The following is a 17,027-nucleotide window of genomic DNA, read 5'->3' as shown; positions in this document are numbered from 1 at the left end:
CCCCCCCCCCCCTCTCTCTCTCTGTATTTAACCCTTTTGGCATTTGGTGTAATGTTTTAGCTGTGTGTGTCTTTGAAGTCGTGATGGTTGTAAGTTCCTTCTTAACGCATGTTTTTCGTGGAGGGAAAAATCAAAATGTGTTTCTCTATAGTTTTTTCAAGAATATTCAGCTCTTTGAAAATTTGATAATACAAATAAAATGTCCACAGTTAACTAAAAAAAAGTTTTTATTTATATATTTAATGAATTTGAGAAACGGAGTGAGTTGTCTTACAAAATGAAGGGTCTCTTGCTTCTACGTTCAAACTTGAAATTTCTTTCCTGACCAGATAGAAAAAAAAATGTGAAAATGATGTATGAATGCAATGAAAATGCAGACGTTATATGCTTTATAACCCTATCTTATTTTATTCATTCTTGTCCTTGGTCATAGGTAGTAACTATTTTATTATTATATTGCTGAAACCGTGGTCGGTCCATGTTACATTCATTGAATAACCCCATACCATACGCCACTGTGACACAAAATTCAGAATTTGTTGCTAAACCCCCTTTGTTTTTTTCTCTCCTGCTCTTGGAATAAAAAAAAAATTGCACATAGTCGGGTTTATAATTCTCATTTTATTTATTTTTAATATTTATTTTAATTTTGCATGAATTATTAGACTGTGGGAATTTAATATAATTTAATATTTTTTGCAAAACGATACTGTATTTTTATTACGTAATCAAAGAGGGGCTTAAGTCAAAGCTTCAGAGTTGGTTGGATTGCGTTGATTCTGGTCAACCAACCCTTTTTCACTTCTTACACCTTTTTCTTTGTTAAATAGAGAAAAATCTCAATTCCAAATTGAAATTACTTTCTCAGACCGAGGATTCTTGTTCTGTAAAAAAAAAAACTGATAATCGTAAAATTAAAAAATGATAGAGATTCTCATATATAATATATATATATATATAATAAACATTTTTGTACATAAAATCTATAGACTAATTGTCACCATTTCTAACATCTTTAGCGAGAAATTTAATTATTTTTTAAATTAAGAAAAAGAAATAAAAGAGGCATAGCGAAGCGAGGGAATAAATATTTACAGTGGCATTAACTACGGGGTAATTCATTAATAGTTTCGAGATTCTGTAGCATATTAATGGTAAAATAAAATATTTAATAATACCAAAATAAATAAAAACATGAAATCTAGAAGATAACATTATTATCTCGATCTCTATAAGAAAATAAAAATAAAAAACGGTTTCAGCCTCAACCCTTCGGCTGTTTTTTTTCTTGTTTCCCACAGAAACTACACTGCAAATTCCTAGAGAGAGAAAAATCGCACCAGCTAAGAGAGAAAGTGCGAGAAAATTCTGGCCTTTATTTTTCTCGTCTCCCAAACGCGGAGTTTTCTTCCTCCTCTTTTTCTCTTATTAATCCTTTCTCGCTTGTTCTTCTCTTGTGACCCTTCAAACCCATGATTTAGATTTTCCGTTTGACCTTTTTTGGTGTATTTTCTACGTTTCATCGATTCTTTTCTCATCTGGGCAAAAGACAGCTGATTCTCCGAGAAAATCCACCGGATTTCCTCTTATCCTCCTCCTGATTGTCCATGGCGAGCGCCGCAATTTTCTCATCCCTGAAGCGGAGGAGATCGCCGTCTCTGGAGGCGTTCCTCGCTCCGGTCAACCTCTCCGGCGTCGCTCTCGTCCAAACCCTGGCACTGATTTCGTCGGAGGTTGTCTCGTGCTTCGGCGGCGTACACTTCTTCTCCCAACGTAGGAACGCTCGTTCACTGATTCGTAAGATCGAAGTCTTCGTCGTCCTGTTCGATTATCTGTCCGAATCGGGTCTTGGTCGGGTTCTATCTCACACGGCGGAGCTATGTCTGAAGGAGCTCTACCTTCTTCTTTACCGCTCCAAAATCCTCCTTGACTACTGCTCTCAATCGAGTAAGCTATGGCTATTGCTGCAAAACCCATCGATTTCAGGGTATTTTCATGATCTGGGTCAAGAGATTTCGACTCTTTTGGATGTTTTCCCCGTTAACGATCTCGGTTTGAGCGATGACATTAGAGAGCAGATCGAGCTCTTGCAGAAGCAATCGAGGAACACGAAACTGTGTGTTGATGGAAACGACGAAGCACTTAGGTATAGGTTTTACTCCATTCTCGACGAATTCGAGAACGGTCGAATGCCCAATTCGTCGGAACTGAGATCGTTCTTCGTAGAGAAACTGGGAATTGTGGATTCGAAGAGTTGCAGAGTTGAAATCGAATTTCTGGAAGAACAGATTGCGAATCATGACGGCGATGTTGAGCCTGCGGGATCGGTGATTAACGGGTTCGTGGCGATCACACGTTACTGCAGGTTTTTGCTGTTTGGATTGGATGAAGAAGGATCGGAGTGGAAAATCGAGAATCCGAAAAAACCCAGAAAAGGTTTCATCGTACAGGAGATTGGGGACACTTTTGTCACGATTCCAAAGGATTTTGTCTGCCCTATCTCTCTTGATTTGATGAAGGATCCTGTAATTGTTTCGACAGGACAAACCTATGATCGAAGCTCCATTGTTAGGTGGATTGAAGAAGGACACTGTTCTTGTCCGAAAACCGGGCAAATGCTCATGGACTCATGTATCATCCCTAATCGAGCTCTCAAGAACTTGATACTGCAATGGTGTTCGGCCAGTGGCATATATTACGAATCGGAGATCACAGAGTCGCCGAACGAGCATTTTGTCTCGGTTCTTCCCACGAAAGCTGCGATGGAAGCTAACAAAGCCACTGTATCGATCCTAATCAAGAATCTGGCAAATGGATCGGAATCCGCTCAGAGAGTAGTTGCTCGGGAAATACGCCTTCTGGCCAAAACCGGAAAGGAAAACCGTGCGTATATTGCAGAGGTTGGGGCAATTCCGCACTTGTGCAAGCTTCTCAAATCCAGAAACCCTATCGTGCAAGAGAATTCTGTGACAGCGATGCTGAATCTATCCATCTACGAGAAGAACAAGACTCGGATCATGGAGGAAGAGAGCTGTTTAGAGTCGATAGTCAGCGTTCTCATCTCAGGTCTGACCACAGAAGCACGGGAAAACGCTGCAGCCACATTGTTCAGCCTTTCTGCAATACACAATTACAAGAAACAGATAGCGGGTACCGAAGGCTGCGTCCGGGCTTTAGCCTCGCTGCTTCAAAACGGGACACCGAGAGGAAAGAAAGACGCGGTAACGGCAATGTATAACTTATCGACCCATCTGGAAAACTGCGGAAATATGATTGAATATGGAGGGGTATTAGCCCTAGTGGGGGCATTGGAGGAAGAGGGAGTTGCAGAGGAAGCAGCAGGAGCTTTGGCTTTAATGGTGAGGCAACCGTTAGGGGCAGAGGCCATAGGAAAGGAAGAATCCGCTGTCTCGAGGCTCGTGGCCGTAATGAGATGTGGAACGGCTCGGGGGAAAGAGAATGCAGTGGCTGCATTGCTCGGACTCTGCAGGAGCGGTGGTTCTGCGATGGCAGAGAAGGTTGTGAGGGTTCCATCTCTCTCGGGTTTGATCCAAATGATTCTATTCACGGGCACGAAGCGAGCCCGGCGGAAAGCCGCCTCCTTGGCTCGGGTTTTCCATAGGTGCGAAAACGCAGCTCTGTTATCGGGAGGATACGGTATCGCAGGTAAGGGAGATCATTTCGGGTTTCAATTCGATTATATTTGGATTCGATTATTTCAGGTTTAGAAAAACTATATCCATTAGGGTTTTATATCGAATTTTTTCGGTTCACATGCGGTTTTTATCGATAAATAGTACTCTTTTTATTTAAAAAAGGGTTTCAACGGTTATTTTCTTATCCGGTCTGGTTTTTTATTAAAAAACATTAGGTTTTGATATAGAATTAGATTCAATTACAGTTATATTTTATTCGGTTTACATTCGGTTTGGTTATTAACCAAATTGGTTAATTCGCAGGTAATGGTAACAGAGAAGGTGGCTTTGCAACTGATGTATCAGTTCAAATGTCCATATCCGTACCGGTTTTATAATTTTTTTTTTTTTTTTTGGTTTGGTGATGTCAATATAGTTACATTCATTCGTTGGGGCATTTATGTATATACACACAAAAGGCTTAGAGAGAAGAATGTTTATGTATAAATATGATGTAATTAAGTGAAGAGGTCCATTTCTATGCATTGTATTTTATGAGTATAATAAAAATATATTAGTTGTATCATTTGATCTTTCGCGTAATGCGTTGAACCATTGGGTTAAATACGTACGTAATATCCTTGTATGTTTATAATATCTTTCTTGAGAATATATTTCAATTTAATGCATTGTCTTAGAAAATGACTAAAAAATATAAAACCTATCAATATATTTTTTTTATAATACAAAAGTTTATCGTGTCTTTGATCTGAAAATTATTCAAAGATCGTTATCTCTTTTATCATCCAGTAGATAATTCGAATACTATATTGTATATGTGTATGTGTAATTTATATTTTCTGTTATATTTTTTTGTTGTTGTATGTATTTGTTGTCATAATTGAAGTGTAATCTTTATTTATAATATATGATGTGATCCCTCTCATCTATTTGGTCGTTTTGGGAAGTGGAGGTGATATAATTATGGCCTTGAATGGTGGGAGTTTTTAGAGTTTTTAGAATCCAAAAACCAAAAAAAACAACATTCAAGTTTTTACAAAATTACTTTTTCTAAAAACTTGGAAAGCCATTTTAGTAAAAAAATCAATGAAAAACTAAAAGCTATTTTTTTGAGTTTTCAAATATTATAAAATCCAAAAGCCAAAAACCAAAAATTAAAAACTAAAAACCAAAAACTAAAACCAAAAACCCAAAATAAAAGCCACTACCATTCAAAGCCTATGTTTGGTAGTAACTCATGGAATATATATATTTTTTAATTATTTCAATCTTCTTGTTGCCATTCTATTCTATCACAAAAAATGCGTAATATTTTTTTTTGGATATAAAGAAATATGTTATGGAAAAATATTACATGTTAGTGGTCTCGTGTTGACCCTTGACGTAGAAGAGGAAATTATCAAACTTTATAAATAAATAAAAAAAAGAAAGAAGGAAAAGGTGAAACTTATGGCATTATTGACTCATTATTCAAATTGATGAGTCGTAAAACAAATATTGAAAATTCTCACACTCGACGGTCCGTTCTTCTCCTCTTGTCTTGACCCTGAAATTATATATGGATTTAAGTTGATAGCGGCGTGATTGGAAACAATTGAAAGACAGATGAAATCGAATGTTAATCTCTGTGAATACAGATGTAAACACTTGACAAGGCTGATTATGTAGCTTGTTTCCATTTCTATCGATGCTCATTGGAGCAATTCCTTGCAGCTTGACCGACAAAACAATAAAACCCGGAGACCACCAGATGATGGAATGGGTTCGCCCACGATGATCACGAGCAGACGCGGACAAACGGTTCGGTTCGGTTTATTTGATTTCGGTTAATTCGCATCCCATTGTTTTAGGTTTTGAGAATTCATTACCAAACCGATATGATTACAGTTCGGTTTAGTTATACCTAATTAAAATTGTAACAAATTTGGTTCGTTTTGATTCTATTATAACATTAAATACACTAAATTTCAAAACATTGATGCAGAGAGAAATGTAAAAAACAACAGTTTTACTTTCTTTTTTTCAACTGCAGGAACAACAACAGAGATCCATATTCAGACCGGACTATAACGAAAATATCAAAACCCGCCAAAGAAAAAAACTTAGTCCTGGTCGTGTCTCATCTTCTTGCTCTTCTCCCCTCCCACCTTCTGTCTGCTTCGTTTCTCTTTCTTCTTCGACTTCTTTGTTTTCACGGAAACTCTCTCCGTTTCCACTTCATCTCCGCTCTCCTCGTCCCCGGCAGTCCGCTCTCCCGTATTCCCTTCAGCCGCAACCGCTATTCGGAATAATCTCATGTACGGTCGGTCAGTTCTATTACAGAGACATATATACTACAGATATCTCGGAATATATACGCATAGTATATTCTTGTTAGATGTAACTAACCTCCTCCTACGCTGCCACTGAATCCCGAGTCGAAAACGAGACCCGTGAGATGCTGCTTCAAGAAAACCTGCATACAAAACAACACAGGTTGGAGGTCCTGAGAGAGAATTGACAGAAACAGGGTTTCAATGTTTTGATGTAGAAGAAGAACAACGTTGTTACCGAAGAAAGGAGTTGTCTTGTCTTCACGTCCCATACTCGTACGTATCTATCTAATCCTGAGATACCATCCCAAGTTGTCAGGACAAATACATACATACATATGTGTATATATCTGAAACTTTCATTCTTGATGAACAGAGACAGAAACATATACAAGTGAAGATGAAGTTTTTTCTTACCACAAGATGCAATGACATGATGATGTGGATGCCTAACTACGGCTCTTATGCTTCCTGAACACTTCCCCACAAAGCATCCCATCATCTTTCCTGCATCATATCGTCACTTTCACCACTGAGAATAACCTCTCTTGAGTTCTACATTTTTACTTCTTCTATTGTGAATGTTCGATTATCTCAATGGTTATCATCCGGTTTAGATTTTACTTGATTTTGGGTTTTTTATCCACTTTGTGAACAAATTTGAAGCAGTATGATAGACCGAGGCCGAGATTGTCTTAGCCGAGTAGACATTCGTCGGGGGTTTTTTTGCCGGGTTTAAAAAGTTTAGTTCTTTTTTTTGTTTAAATAAGATTGTATTGAGGGTTTTCTACAAGTAGGAGCATATAGACCTTTCAAAGTTTTGTTTTGATGATTGTGCTAGCATATACAGAACTCGAGGTTTGACAAAGGGTACCGGTGCGTATATCGAAGGAGGCGAGGTCGCCTGAAGCATTCCCAACGTAAATAGTATGACCATCTGGGTCTTCGGCTATCGATTTGATGGCTGTCTCACGGAAATCAAAAGACAGAACCGGTCTACGCTGGGCAGAAATGTCATATACACGAACCTGTTTTAAGGATAAGTAATACAAGTTACCCCGGGAAAGAAAGATACGGATGTCATGTATTTATTTATCAAAACCCGGGGAAAAAAGAGTCTCTTTGAAATCTAACCTGGTGACTGTTAGTTCCAGCGGCAAATTTATGGTGACTGTCATCACTCAAGAATGTGGCAGATGTAAACCAAGTCGGAGTAAAGATTCCGAGACTGTTCTTAGCGGGCTGCCCACCAAAAACTCGGTTAGATTACACATAAAGAGCTAATAGTTTGAGAAGATAGGATGAGAAAGCAACATACCGATTTTGCAGTCCATATCTTAGCAGAATTATCAAGATCCCACATATTGACTTCAACCCGTTTCCTAGACATTTCGATATGATACTTTGTTATTGTATGGAAAGGAATCACCGAGAGACGTTTTATAGTAACTCTTGAATTATGCAAAACCTGCGAGTTTTCCATCACTAACCCTCCAAATAAGGCAAAGTTTTCACTTCCATCCACTTTACCGAACGATAATTCACCCGAACCACATGCTTTCCAACATTCGGGAGAAGTGTTATCCATAGAATCCTCATGTCCATTCGCGAAATTGATTGATCTGATGCTCACATCTCCCTTTTTCTTGCATGTGAGCAACCTGCAAACCCTAATAACAAGATATTTGATTGAAACATGTTAATAATGCACAAATTCAAGACATACAAGCATCAGATGTAGATAAACGATGGCATAAAATTCACTGAATGGAAAGAAAAGAATGTCGATGACAAGGTACCTATTTTCCTGATCCACTCTATGATTTCTGAATAAATGCAAACCAGTAACTTCATCATCCTCAGATTGGCAGCCATCATCACCAGATACAGAGAATGCAAAGTGAAGATCGCCATTGAGAGGATTAAGAACTTCAATCTGCGGCAAAACAATGAAAGTAACATGAAAAAGTTTAAATTATAATGTTAACTGCTCTACAGAGAAAAGAAATTGTGTTGCACTAATCCACACTCCACAGCTTAGCAAGAAAAAACACTTACAGAACCGTTCTTTCTTGCGACGGCCAGTAGCTGCATTTAGATGGAAAAAAAAAAGGCGAAACCGGAGTTTAGAGAGGATAATGCTGGAAACTTAACATGGGACAATAGCAAGCATAGAGGGGAAAAAGACTTGAAATCAAGAATGTGTTAAGGTTCAGAATCTGAAACTCAACTTTCCAGCACAAATCTAGCCTTTATTCATCACCGAAACCTGAATACAACTTTGGATGATCTTGTTTTATGAGAGGATCCCAACTCTCATCCCCCAAACAAACCCTAACCCTTCTCAAACTTCTGCGTGTTCCCTTTCTCATCCATCTAAATCTGTATTTATAACTATTCATTGTTGAAACTACTAACTAACTAATACTAACAGCTAAACAACCCATACTAACTATAATCCAGATTCAATGAATCTACCTAAACCATACATCTATCAGAATGTTAAGAGACCGTATACTAGCAAACATGGTATGAGGGTACAAGCCAAATGCACCGCTGAACATGGAAGATAATGTTACAGAAGGACTTGAGACAACACAATCAGTTCTGTCCATGTAAGTTGAGCAAAATTATGCCATGCCATTGCCATGGATGCATAATAGGCTAAGGATGAGGTAAACCAACCATCAATTAGCTACATCCCAGTAAAATTCTGAACAGAAACTCAAATATCTCACAAAATAAGAGTTTACAACCTCAGATCACGAGAGGAAAGTAGGAAATCAAAGAGAACTTATGATACTACTGCTCAGATTATCAAGAACAGCGAATGCATAACCAATGGGGGTTGTCAACTGCCATTAAAGAAAGAAAAACCTCAACAATGTTAAGCTGATACCAGAAAAGAGTGCCAAAACCAATAACGAAGATGGAATTCACAAATTCACATTCAATATATAAGACACCAACAAGTAGTGAGACAATCACCAATGGGCCATCAGCATCAGCAAATTTCTGGTCAAAGGCAACTATCATCGTCTCCAGGACAACGAATATGAGAAATAACAAGAACCAAAAGGCTAAAGCTCATTACCACAAAGAAGAAACAAGCTCAATCTAGTAATTTTCCGAAAGACCCAGATACAGAAAACAGATAATAAACATAAAGAATGAAACTTTACCGGGTCTTTGTGTCGGTCATCCACAGAAGCAGCAAGAACACATCTCGAAGAATCCGGGTCGCCCCATCTATCGACCACGGCTGCAGTCCCTCTCTCACTACCCCGAGCTTCGATCACTGAAAATAACCAATAGCAAGTACAGAAAAGAAAAACCCTGGAACTGTTATACGGTGCTCCGAGAGAGAGAGAGAGAGAGAGAGAGAGAGAGAGAGAGACCTTTGGTGAGGCCGAGAGAGTCGAAGGTGAGAGCACGAAGAGGGGGACAGCCGGGGCAATCGACGGTGGTTGTGCGAGGCATTTGTTCTTCGCTGAAATTTATTCCGACAAACACACGACGGAGACGAAAACAGAGAAACCTCAAAACCCTACAATTCGGGAGAGGTTTTTCTTCGAACCAGACTCCACAGTTTTCCCCTCATATTTTATTTTATGTTTTTTCGCACATACCAAAAAAAAAAAATTGAACCAAATCAAACCAAATCGAATTCAATCAATCATTTATAATTCTAATTAGATATAATATGGAATGTTTACCTTTTAAAACCTAAATCCAACCCCAAAACTGAAATGAATAAAAACCTAATCAGATTTAATATAAAAATCGAATAGTTTTAGTTTTTTTAAAATTTCTTATAGAACCCGTTTGGGTGGACATAAATCCGGTCAAGCAAACCCGATTTTCGGTCATTGGATTCAATAAAAAAAATATAATGGTTTCACGAACAAATGACCCCAAAAAATCCATGAATGGTTATTTGAAAATCGAATTCCGATTAAACCCGATTTTCGAACTCAGCGAAGAATGAGAAAACTGTGTTTCAAATCGGATTAAAGCCGACTCTGATGCATCGCCCATTCGATGTTTCTGACGCCACGTCTCGGCTCTAATCGGATTTGTACCGGACTTAAACCGTCTACTTCGTATCCAGCCGTACGACGATGTCTACTTCGTACCGGTCTAAACCGTCTGTTGGCATGTTGCAATTATTAAATTAAAAAAACGTCACAAAAATAAAATCTAGAGAAAATTTGTGAAAGAACTTAAAAAAAAAAAGATCGTCGATCAGGAAGGAGCTATATCCAAAACCCTCCAAATTTTTTTTTTTGTGGGTCAGCAAAAACGTACATAACAAAAAAGGTCTTATTTTTTTGTCTAAAAAAAACATTAGAAACCGAAGAAGCCGAGCTCACTGGCTTTCTCCTTCTCGAAAGTCTCGAAGTACTGATAGATAATGGTGACGGCAAGCAGTATCCCAGTCCCCGACCCTATCGCCCCCATGAAATCCGCCAACACCGTCAGTGCTCCGATACACACTCCCCCGAACGCCGCCGCCGTCGGGATATATCTGTTCAGCTCCTTCTGCAAGTTCGAGTCTCTGTGTCCCGGCATCACCATTTGTTGTTCCTATTCATTACCAGACACACCCCCACCCCAGTTCAGAAACCCAGAGAGAGAGAGAGATGTCTCAGTCTGAACATGTTTGTAGATAAACATACCTTGAGTTGCTTAGCTACGTCCCTTGCGGAAGACCCCGAGACTTCGATCCAAGTCTTTGAGAAGAGCGCGCAGGCCGTGAGCATAAATACGATGTAGAACAGAGCATGGAAGGGATGAGCTGCCATGTCCGAGAAGCTGCAGAATCGGATTTAAAAAAAAAAGGCGTATTAGGTTTGTTGTTCAAATGGGTCATACAGAAAGGCTGGTGCTTTGATGAAGATTCACTGCATTTACCTTGCCGGGGCGGTGACATAGTAAGCGAGGCCACCGACTGGAATAGACTGGCCGCTGTACTCTGATTCTTTCCACTGTCCCAATAGGTTAACAAAGAAGTTCCCACCGAATTTCCTGTACAGAAGCTGTTGACAACCACATCGAATTTATGCTCTGTGATGGATGAATTTCTACTAGATAGCGGCTTTGGAAGAACGTTAATACCTGAGAGATGAAGTAAAGGTTGGATACGAGGGCGGATTGGAGGATGATAGGCATGTTGGAAGTGTAGAACAGCTTGATCGGGTAAGAACCCTGTTGCCCACGAGCATTTTTCGATCTCACGGGCAAAACAACACGGAATCCTTGGAAGTAGATCACGATCAGAAAGATCAAGACAGTCGAAAGCAAGTTGGTAACGTTCGGAAGGTTTTGCCGGTAGAAAGCCTGTCGGAGGGCAGCGACCTTGTTGGTCTTGGTTATCAGCATGTGGAACAACGCAATAACAGCACCTTCGAACTCGGCTCCACGCCCGGTGTTGATGGTAGTAGGACTGAACGCTTTCCAGATTATGCTTTCACTGCAATCACCATCGGTACATAGTGTAAGAACCATGATGCTACAGAAAGAACAAACCTTTGATATGATGAATAATAAAACCTAACTTACCAGATATTGGTTGCTATGAAAAGGGAAATGCCTGAGCCAAGACCATATCCCTTCTGAAGAAGCTCGTCAAGGCAGATGACGATGATCCCGGCGAAGAAAAGCTGAAGGATGATGAGAAAGGCATTTCCAACACCGAGTTGGCCAACAGGACCATACATTCCGGAAAGGACATAAGCAACAGCCTCACCAATGGCAATGAGAATACCGAGTAGTTTCTGGGCACCATTCCTACAAAAACAAAGTATAAGACACGGGTTGTCCATGACGATAATTTCCAAACCAGCTTATACTGTCAAGAACTTCGATACTTACAACAGGGCACGATCCTCACGGACATTGTTGTCAACCTCGATAATCTTTGAACCAGCCAAGAGTTGCATCACCAGTCCAGAGGTGACAATGGGTGTAATACCAAGCTCCATCACAGTCCCGCGGTTTGATGCAAGAATGACACGCATCCAGTAGAATGGGTCCGCCCCCGTTGTAGAGTGAATTCCATAGAGAGGAAGCTGACTGCATACAAGGAAAATGAAAAGAGAGATCACAGTGTAGATGACCTTCTCTCTGAACGGAACTTTCCTGTCAGCACTCTGGACCTCCGGCAGAAAAGCAAGGAATGGCCTGACCAGATGCAAAACCCTGAATCCTCCTCCCATTGTTGTTCTAAGAATCAAGCTCGATTAGGATTGATTTGCCTCTGCAGTATTTCAAAACAACATTCACATCAACTTCTATGCATCTAGAGCTAAAAGGGGTCAGCACTGTAATACAGAAATCTCCTAAATAGAATTGAAGATTCAGAACAGAACAAGCTCACAACTCTCTATCTGTACATCAAAAGATCGCATTTCAGACAGCAATGGCAATGCATGAATGATTCATAGGAACAACTTTGAAGAATCGTACAATGTGACTTTAGATCATACAACACACAAACACATACAAAGTTCAAAGAGAAAATTTATGGACAACCCACTTAGAAATCATAAGAAAATAGAACAAACATTCCACAAAATAATCATAACAAAATTGACAGCCCAATTTTATAATATATTAGATCTTAACTATATTATAAAGACTCCAAATTAAAAAAAAAACTATTTGATTAAAAAAGAGTAAAAATAAACAAAAGAAAATTTAAAATATCATATAGATGATTTTTAAAACATACATCAATTCAATATTATTGTTACAATCTAAAATTATAATAACATAATAAAATTTCAAATTATTATTTAGCTTTTGTTAAATTTATACAAAAAACTAAAAAATAATATTTTAAAATTTGTTCTTAAACTAAATACAAATTTAGTTTTTTATAATCTATAAGAATATACAATTTAAAACTGTTTAATTGCGAAATTAACTAAAATTTTGAAATATTATTATAAATTTTAGTTATAACCAATTTCATTAATCTTTAGTTAATAATTGATGTTATATAATCATATAGATAAAAAGAAATGAAGATAACCTAAAATATTTAATAACATCCAAGTATATATTTGATGGAGGAAGGAATATATATATATATAATCACTTTCATCGTTTTCCCAGAAAATCTCCCCTAAAAGCAAATTCCGGTGACTACATCGGAGACAGCCCGCATTAATGATGAACAATTCTACCCAAGACATGCAAACCAAAATCGATATCAAATCTAGAAATTAAATCACAACCCAAATATTGGCCTATCAATGATTTCTGCCTGTAGGATAAAACAAGCGAATCCAGATAACAACCCGCTTATATTTACGGTAAAAATACTAAGCTTTCAAGTAATTCGAAAAACTAAATCCCGTTTGAACTATTGAAAAGTGAATTTGACTGGAACAAGGAATATCTGTAACCATTAAAATTTCCTCCAAAACCAGATCTACAACGAAAATTTCACGGAATCAACTAGAGAAACACAGATCAAGCAACAATAACCGATTCAGCTACACCAAAAAATTGAAGAAGAAAAAAACGAGAAAGCACTTACAAATTTCCCAGGAGAAACAAAAAAAGAAAGAAAGAATCGATCGGTGAGAACAATGTAAGATCTAACAAGGAGAAGAATCATCAAATAGGAAAAGGGTTTACTCACGATCTATAGACGGCGGAGGAGGTAAAGAGAGATGAACGGAGCACCTCCGAAACGGATGGCTCCGATTTATAATAAATCCCTCAGATTTTTTTCCTTCTTTTTTTTTCTTCAGCAGTAGTTGAATGAACGTGGATGCTGTACACGTTAGTTTAACCAAACATCTTCCGCCACGTGGACATCTTCATAACGGGCCGACCTAAATTTACATATAATTGGGTTATGGGCCGAGTCTTGGTTGGGCCAGTCTCCTAAATGGATGATTTTTGCGACATAATTTCTCTTTCCCCCTGAATAAACTTTGTATATTTTTGCATTACAATTTGAAAATGACGTATTTACATAAAACTATATATTTTCATTGATTTCTGTACTATTTTTAGCATTTGATTGTTTTCTTTTGTTATTATAATCGTTGAATATATGCTTAAATCATTCAAGCAGAACTCATATAAATAATAAAATTCTAAAAATAAAATAGAAATCTTAAAAAATTGGTGGTGTATTCGGTATTATTAAGGAATATTATAATTTTAATGTTAATTCATAATTTATATTTTTTAGATAGAAATCTCAACTTATACCTTATTTTTATACTTTTTTGTTCGCATGCGATTTAGTTGCTTGATATAAAAAATACAGGCCTGAATTTTCCCTATTTAGGGTAAAAACTTATATCTGGAGAATAGAAGAAATTTGTTTTAAATTATCTCTATAACACCTTATGGAAAGAATGTAATTACTGAATGTTAACCATTTCCAATTCTTTATTTTGTTATTCTTATCACTTATAATATCTTTCCTAATAGGGATATTTTATACATTGATTTGGTTATATAAATTTGAATTTTCAGTAAAAAAAACATTAATGGCATGTATTCTAGTTTCTGTATATGATTATAAACTATATAGTCCAATCGAAATTTTATAACAAGAAAATTACCTAAATGAAGACAAGTCTAGCTTGATTAGACGTGGCAAATTCATGGCATTTACGAGAGAAAAAAAATTGACATTTTTCTTTCTGTTTGACAAAGTGGCTGCCTTTCTCATTTTCACTTTTTGTAATTTTGTGCCATTTCTTTATTTGATCATTTTTTGAAAAAAAAATATTACCACCGACTCACTCACGTGTGTTTGTATTATTATTAGGGAAAATAAAAAAAAAAACACTGAACTTTACAATTTTGATAAAAAAACACTGAATTTTATTTTTTATCAAATAAATATTAAATTTTTTAAACGAATCTAAAAAAACACTGAACTTTATAAATGATCCAAAAAATACATAAACTTTTCTACGATTATCAAAAAAACACTGAACTTTTTTAGTGATCCAAAAAAATACATGAACTTTTTTCGGTTGTAAAAAAAAACTAAGTAAAATAATCTGACGTGTTTGCATCTTATTGGGCCACGTCATTCATTTTGTTTATTTTGACAATCATAGAAGAGTTAAGTGTTTATTTTGTCAAACTTAAAAAGTTTAATGTTTATTTGATAAAATAAAAAGTTCAGTGTTTTTTTTTTGTCAAAATTGTAAAGTCCAGTGTTTTTTTTTTGGATTTTCCCTTATTATTATTATTATTATTATTATTATTATTATTATTATTATTATTATTATTATTATTATTATTAGCATTAGCATTTCAACAAATGTTGTATGCGATACAATTTCATATCTATATTTACAAGTTCGAGAGATCCATGAATTTATTACTCGGAAGGAATAAAATCACAAAGGTGTATTTATATTAGTATTCTCCTTAATCTAATTTACGGTCTAAATTTAAATAAAAAAATCATTCATAATTAGCTAATAAAAGCCTTTACCCCCAATTTCGGTTGAGATAATATGATTATAGGAATTATTGTTTTTTCAGGGCATTGTACATAAAACATTCATTTGTTTTTTATTTCCAAACATTCATTTTTTTTATTAACAAAATAATGTAAAAACTCTCTCTCTCTCTCTCTCTCTCTCTCTCTCTCTCTCAAAAGAACTGTCTTGAAGATTGCCATGTGACTGTGAGTTTTGGTATCTGCAAATCCCGAAGCAAGAACTGATTATTAGTAAGAACCATCCATGGTTTATATTATAGTTTTTATTATTATTTTATTTGTTGTCATATGTGTGAAATAAAAAAGAGGGGGGTAATTTAGTGAAAGATTGAATTACTAGTTACTTTCTTATATTAGAGTTTTCGTGTATTTTAATACATCGTATTGTTAATGTTACTGACAAATGGATAAATATAAATTTTTTATTTATTTTTGAAGTCCTACAAATGTTGTCAGCAAATTTACTGCACATAGGTTAATTAATTCGTAATACAATTTTTAAAAATTGCATCACAATGGAAAATTTTAAACCATGGTTTCTACAACTTATGGAATAGAAAGTAGCCAATAAATTAATATAACCAAAGTATTTGGAGAATTTATTTTAGATATTCCCCCCCCCTAAGCCTTTGCTTATAGTTTTAAGTAAAAAAATGTTAAAACATAACATATAAAGAGAGAAAATATCTAACTCTGGTTTTCTCTGTAGAATTGATATATTATTATACATTGGAAATCATTTTTTTCTGTATTCATAATTATCAGCTTCATCATAATATAAAAGAATGACATATTGATGAACGTGGGCTGCCAAAATTAAATATATAATTGGAAAGTCAGATCTAGCTGCTGTTTGGCAATAGTTTGAACATATACAATTAGAATACCTATACGCACACACATAAATATTGTGATTATATATGGTTTGGCAGGCCTATTAACGTGAATCACGTCGCATCCTAAGTAATTCGGCAAGTATTTATAGTATTATTAAAAAAAAATCAATTAATATTATATATATATTTTTTAATTATTCTTATCGAATATTGAGCATTGGCAATCGTAGACAGATCTTCGTCGGTAATTTATGTGAGCATTTATTATTTGGTTTAAGTTCCCAATGAATTCATTGTTAAGTTAGTCCATTTCATTGCGCTTAAAATTAACTTATTTGATTATTCCCAACAATTAACTTATTTGATAACTTGATTCTCCCTCTAGTATTTTTCAAAATTTATTTTTGTTATATATATAATGTAGCCAAAATCCTATCGTTTTCTCATAAATACAAAGAAAAAAAATCTCAATTACATACGTCAAAATATAAAATTCAGAATCCACCATTTTTATTAATCTAACTACATTGCATTTCATTATAAATAACTAAAAAGGACCGAAAATTTAAATTCAAAAGAAAAAATTATCAATGAGAAGAGAATAGCCAAAGAAGAAAAAAAAATCGAATTCTATAAATTTTTAAATCCTTTGGTAACGAAGCTCACGAGAAGGTATCATACGTCGTGCGTACGAACGTTTTCTCGTGTAGGCATGGCATTTACGAGAGAAAAA

The 17,027-nt window shown here is 36.0% G+C and overlaps 3 protein-coding genes across 5 annotated transcripts; 1 reads left to right on the top strand and 2 right to left on the bottom strand.

Annotated features, from left to right (window-relative positions):
- Window positions 1-1,282: 1,282 nt before the first annotated feature.
- LOC104814265 (U-box domain-containing protein 17-like) lies at window positions 1,283-4,221 on the top strand. Its single transcript, XM_010542225.1, has 2 exons — window positions 1,283-3,666; window positions 3,960-4,221. The coding sequence occupies exons 1-2, from the start codon at window positions 1,608-1,610 to the stop codon at window positions 4,031-4,033; spliced, it is 2,133 nt and encodes a 710-aa protein (XP_010540527.1). The 5' UTR covers window positions 1,283-1,607; the 3' UTR covers window positions 4,034-4,221.
- A 1,391-nt stretch (window positions 4,222-5,612) lies between these two features.
- LOC104814264 (WD repeat-containing protein 74-like) lies at window positions 5,613-9,567 on the bottom strand. Its single transcript, XM_010542224.2, has 12 exons — window positions 9,367-9,567; window positions 9,151-9,266; window positions 8,027-8,056; window positions 7,768-7,904; window positions 7,459-7,638; window positions 7,287-7,350; window positions 7,103-7,210; window positions 6,843-6,996; window positions 6,386-6,475; window positions 6,207-6,262; window positions 6,045-6,111; window positions 5,613-5,934 (listed from the first exon to the last, which is right to left on the bottom strand). Exons 1-12 carry the CDS (start codon window positions 9,446-9,448, stop codon window positions 5,759-5,761), a joined length of 1,260 nt encoding a protein of 419 aa, XP_010540526.1. The 5' UTR covers window positions 9,449-9,567; the 3' UTR covers window positions 5,613-5,758.
- Window positions 9,568-10,195: 628 nt separating this feature from the next.
- On the bottom strand, window positions 10,196-13,720 carry LOC104814263 (protein transport protein Sec61 subunit alpha-like). 3 transcript variants are annotated; one of them, XM_010542222.1, is made up of 7 exons: window positions 13,620-13,720; window positions 11,843-12,227; window positions 11,531-11,758; window positions 11,087-11,441; window positions 10,883-11,007; window positions 10,648-10,783; window positions 10,196-10,555 (listed from the first exon to the last, which is right to left on the bottom strand). In XM_010542222.1, the coding sequence occupies exons 2-7, from the start codon at window positions 12,184-12,186 to the stop codon at window positions 10,316-10,318; spliced, it is 1,428 nt and encodes a 475-aa protein (XP_010540524.1). In that variant the 5' UTR covers window positions 12,187-12,227; window positions 13,620-13,720; the 3' UTR covers window positions 10,196-10,315. The 3 variants fall into 3 exon arrangements, with proteins under 3 accessions (XP_010540524.1, XP_019058199.1, XP_010540525.1); XM_019202654.1 differs by having other exon boundaries at window positions 13,616-13,704; XM_010542223.1 differs by lacking the exon at window positions 13,620-13,720 and adding an exon at window positions 13,515-13,532.
- Between the last annotated feature and the right edge of the window lie 3,307 nt (window positions 13,721-17,027).

The sequence above is a fragment of the Tarenaya hassleriana genome, unplaced genomic scaffold (assembly GCF_000463585.1).
Source record: "Tarenaya hassleriana unplaced genomic scaffold, ASM46358v1 Cleome21, whole genome shotgun sequence".
NCBI lineage: Eukaryota > Viridiplantae > Streptophyta > Magnoliopsida > Brassicales > Cleomaceae > Tarenaya > Tarenaya hassleriana.
The sequence above is the reverse complement of the archived record's forward strand: the minus strand, read 5'-3'. Positions and strand labels throughout refer to the sequence as shown.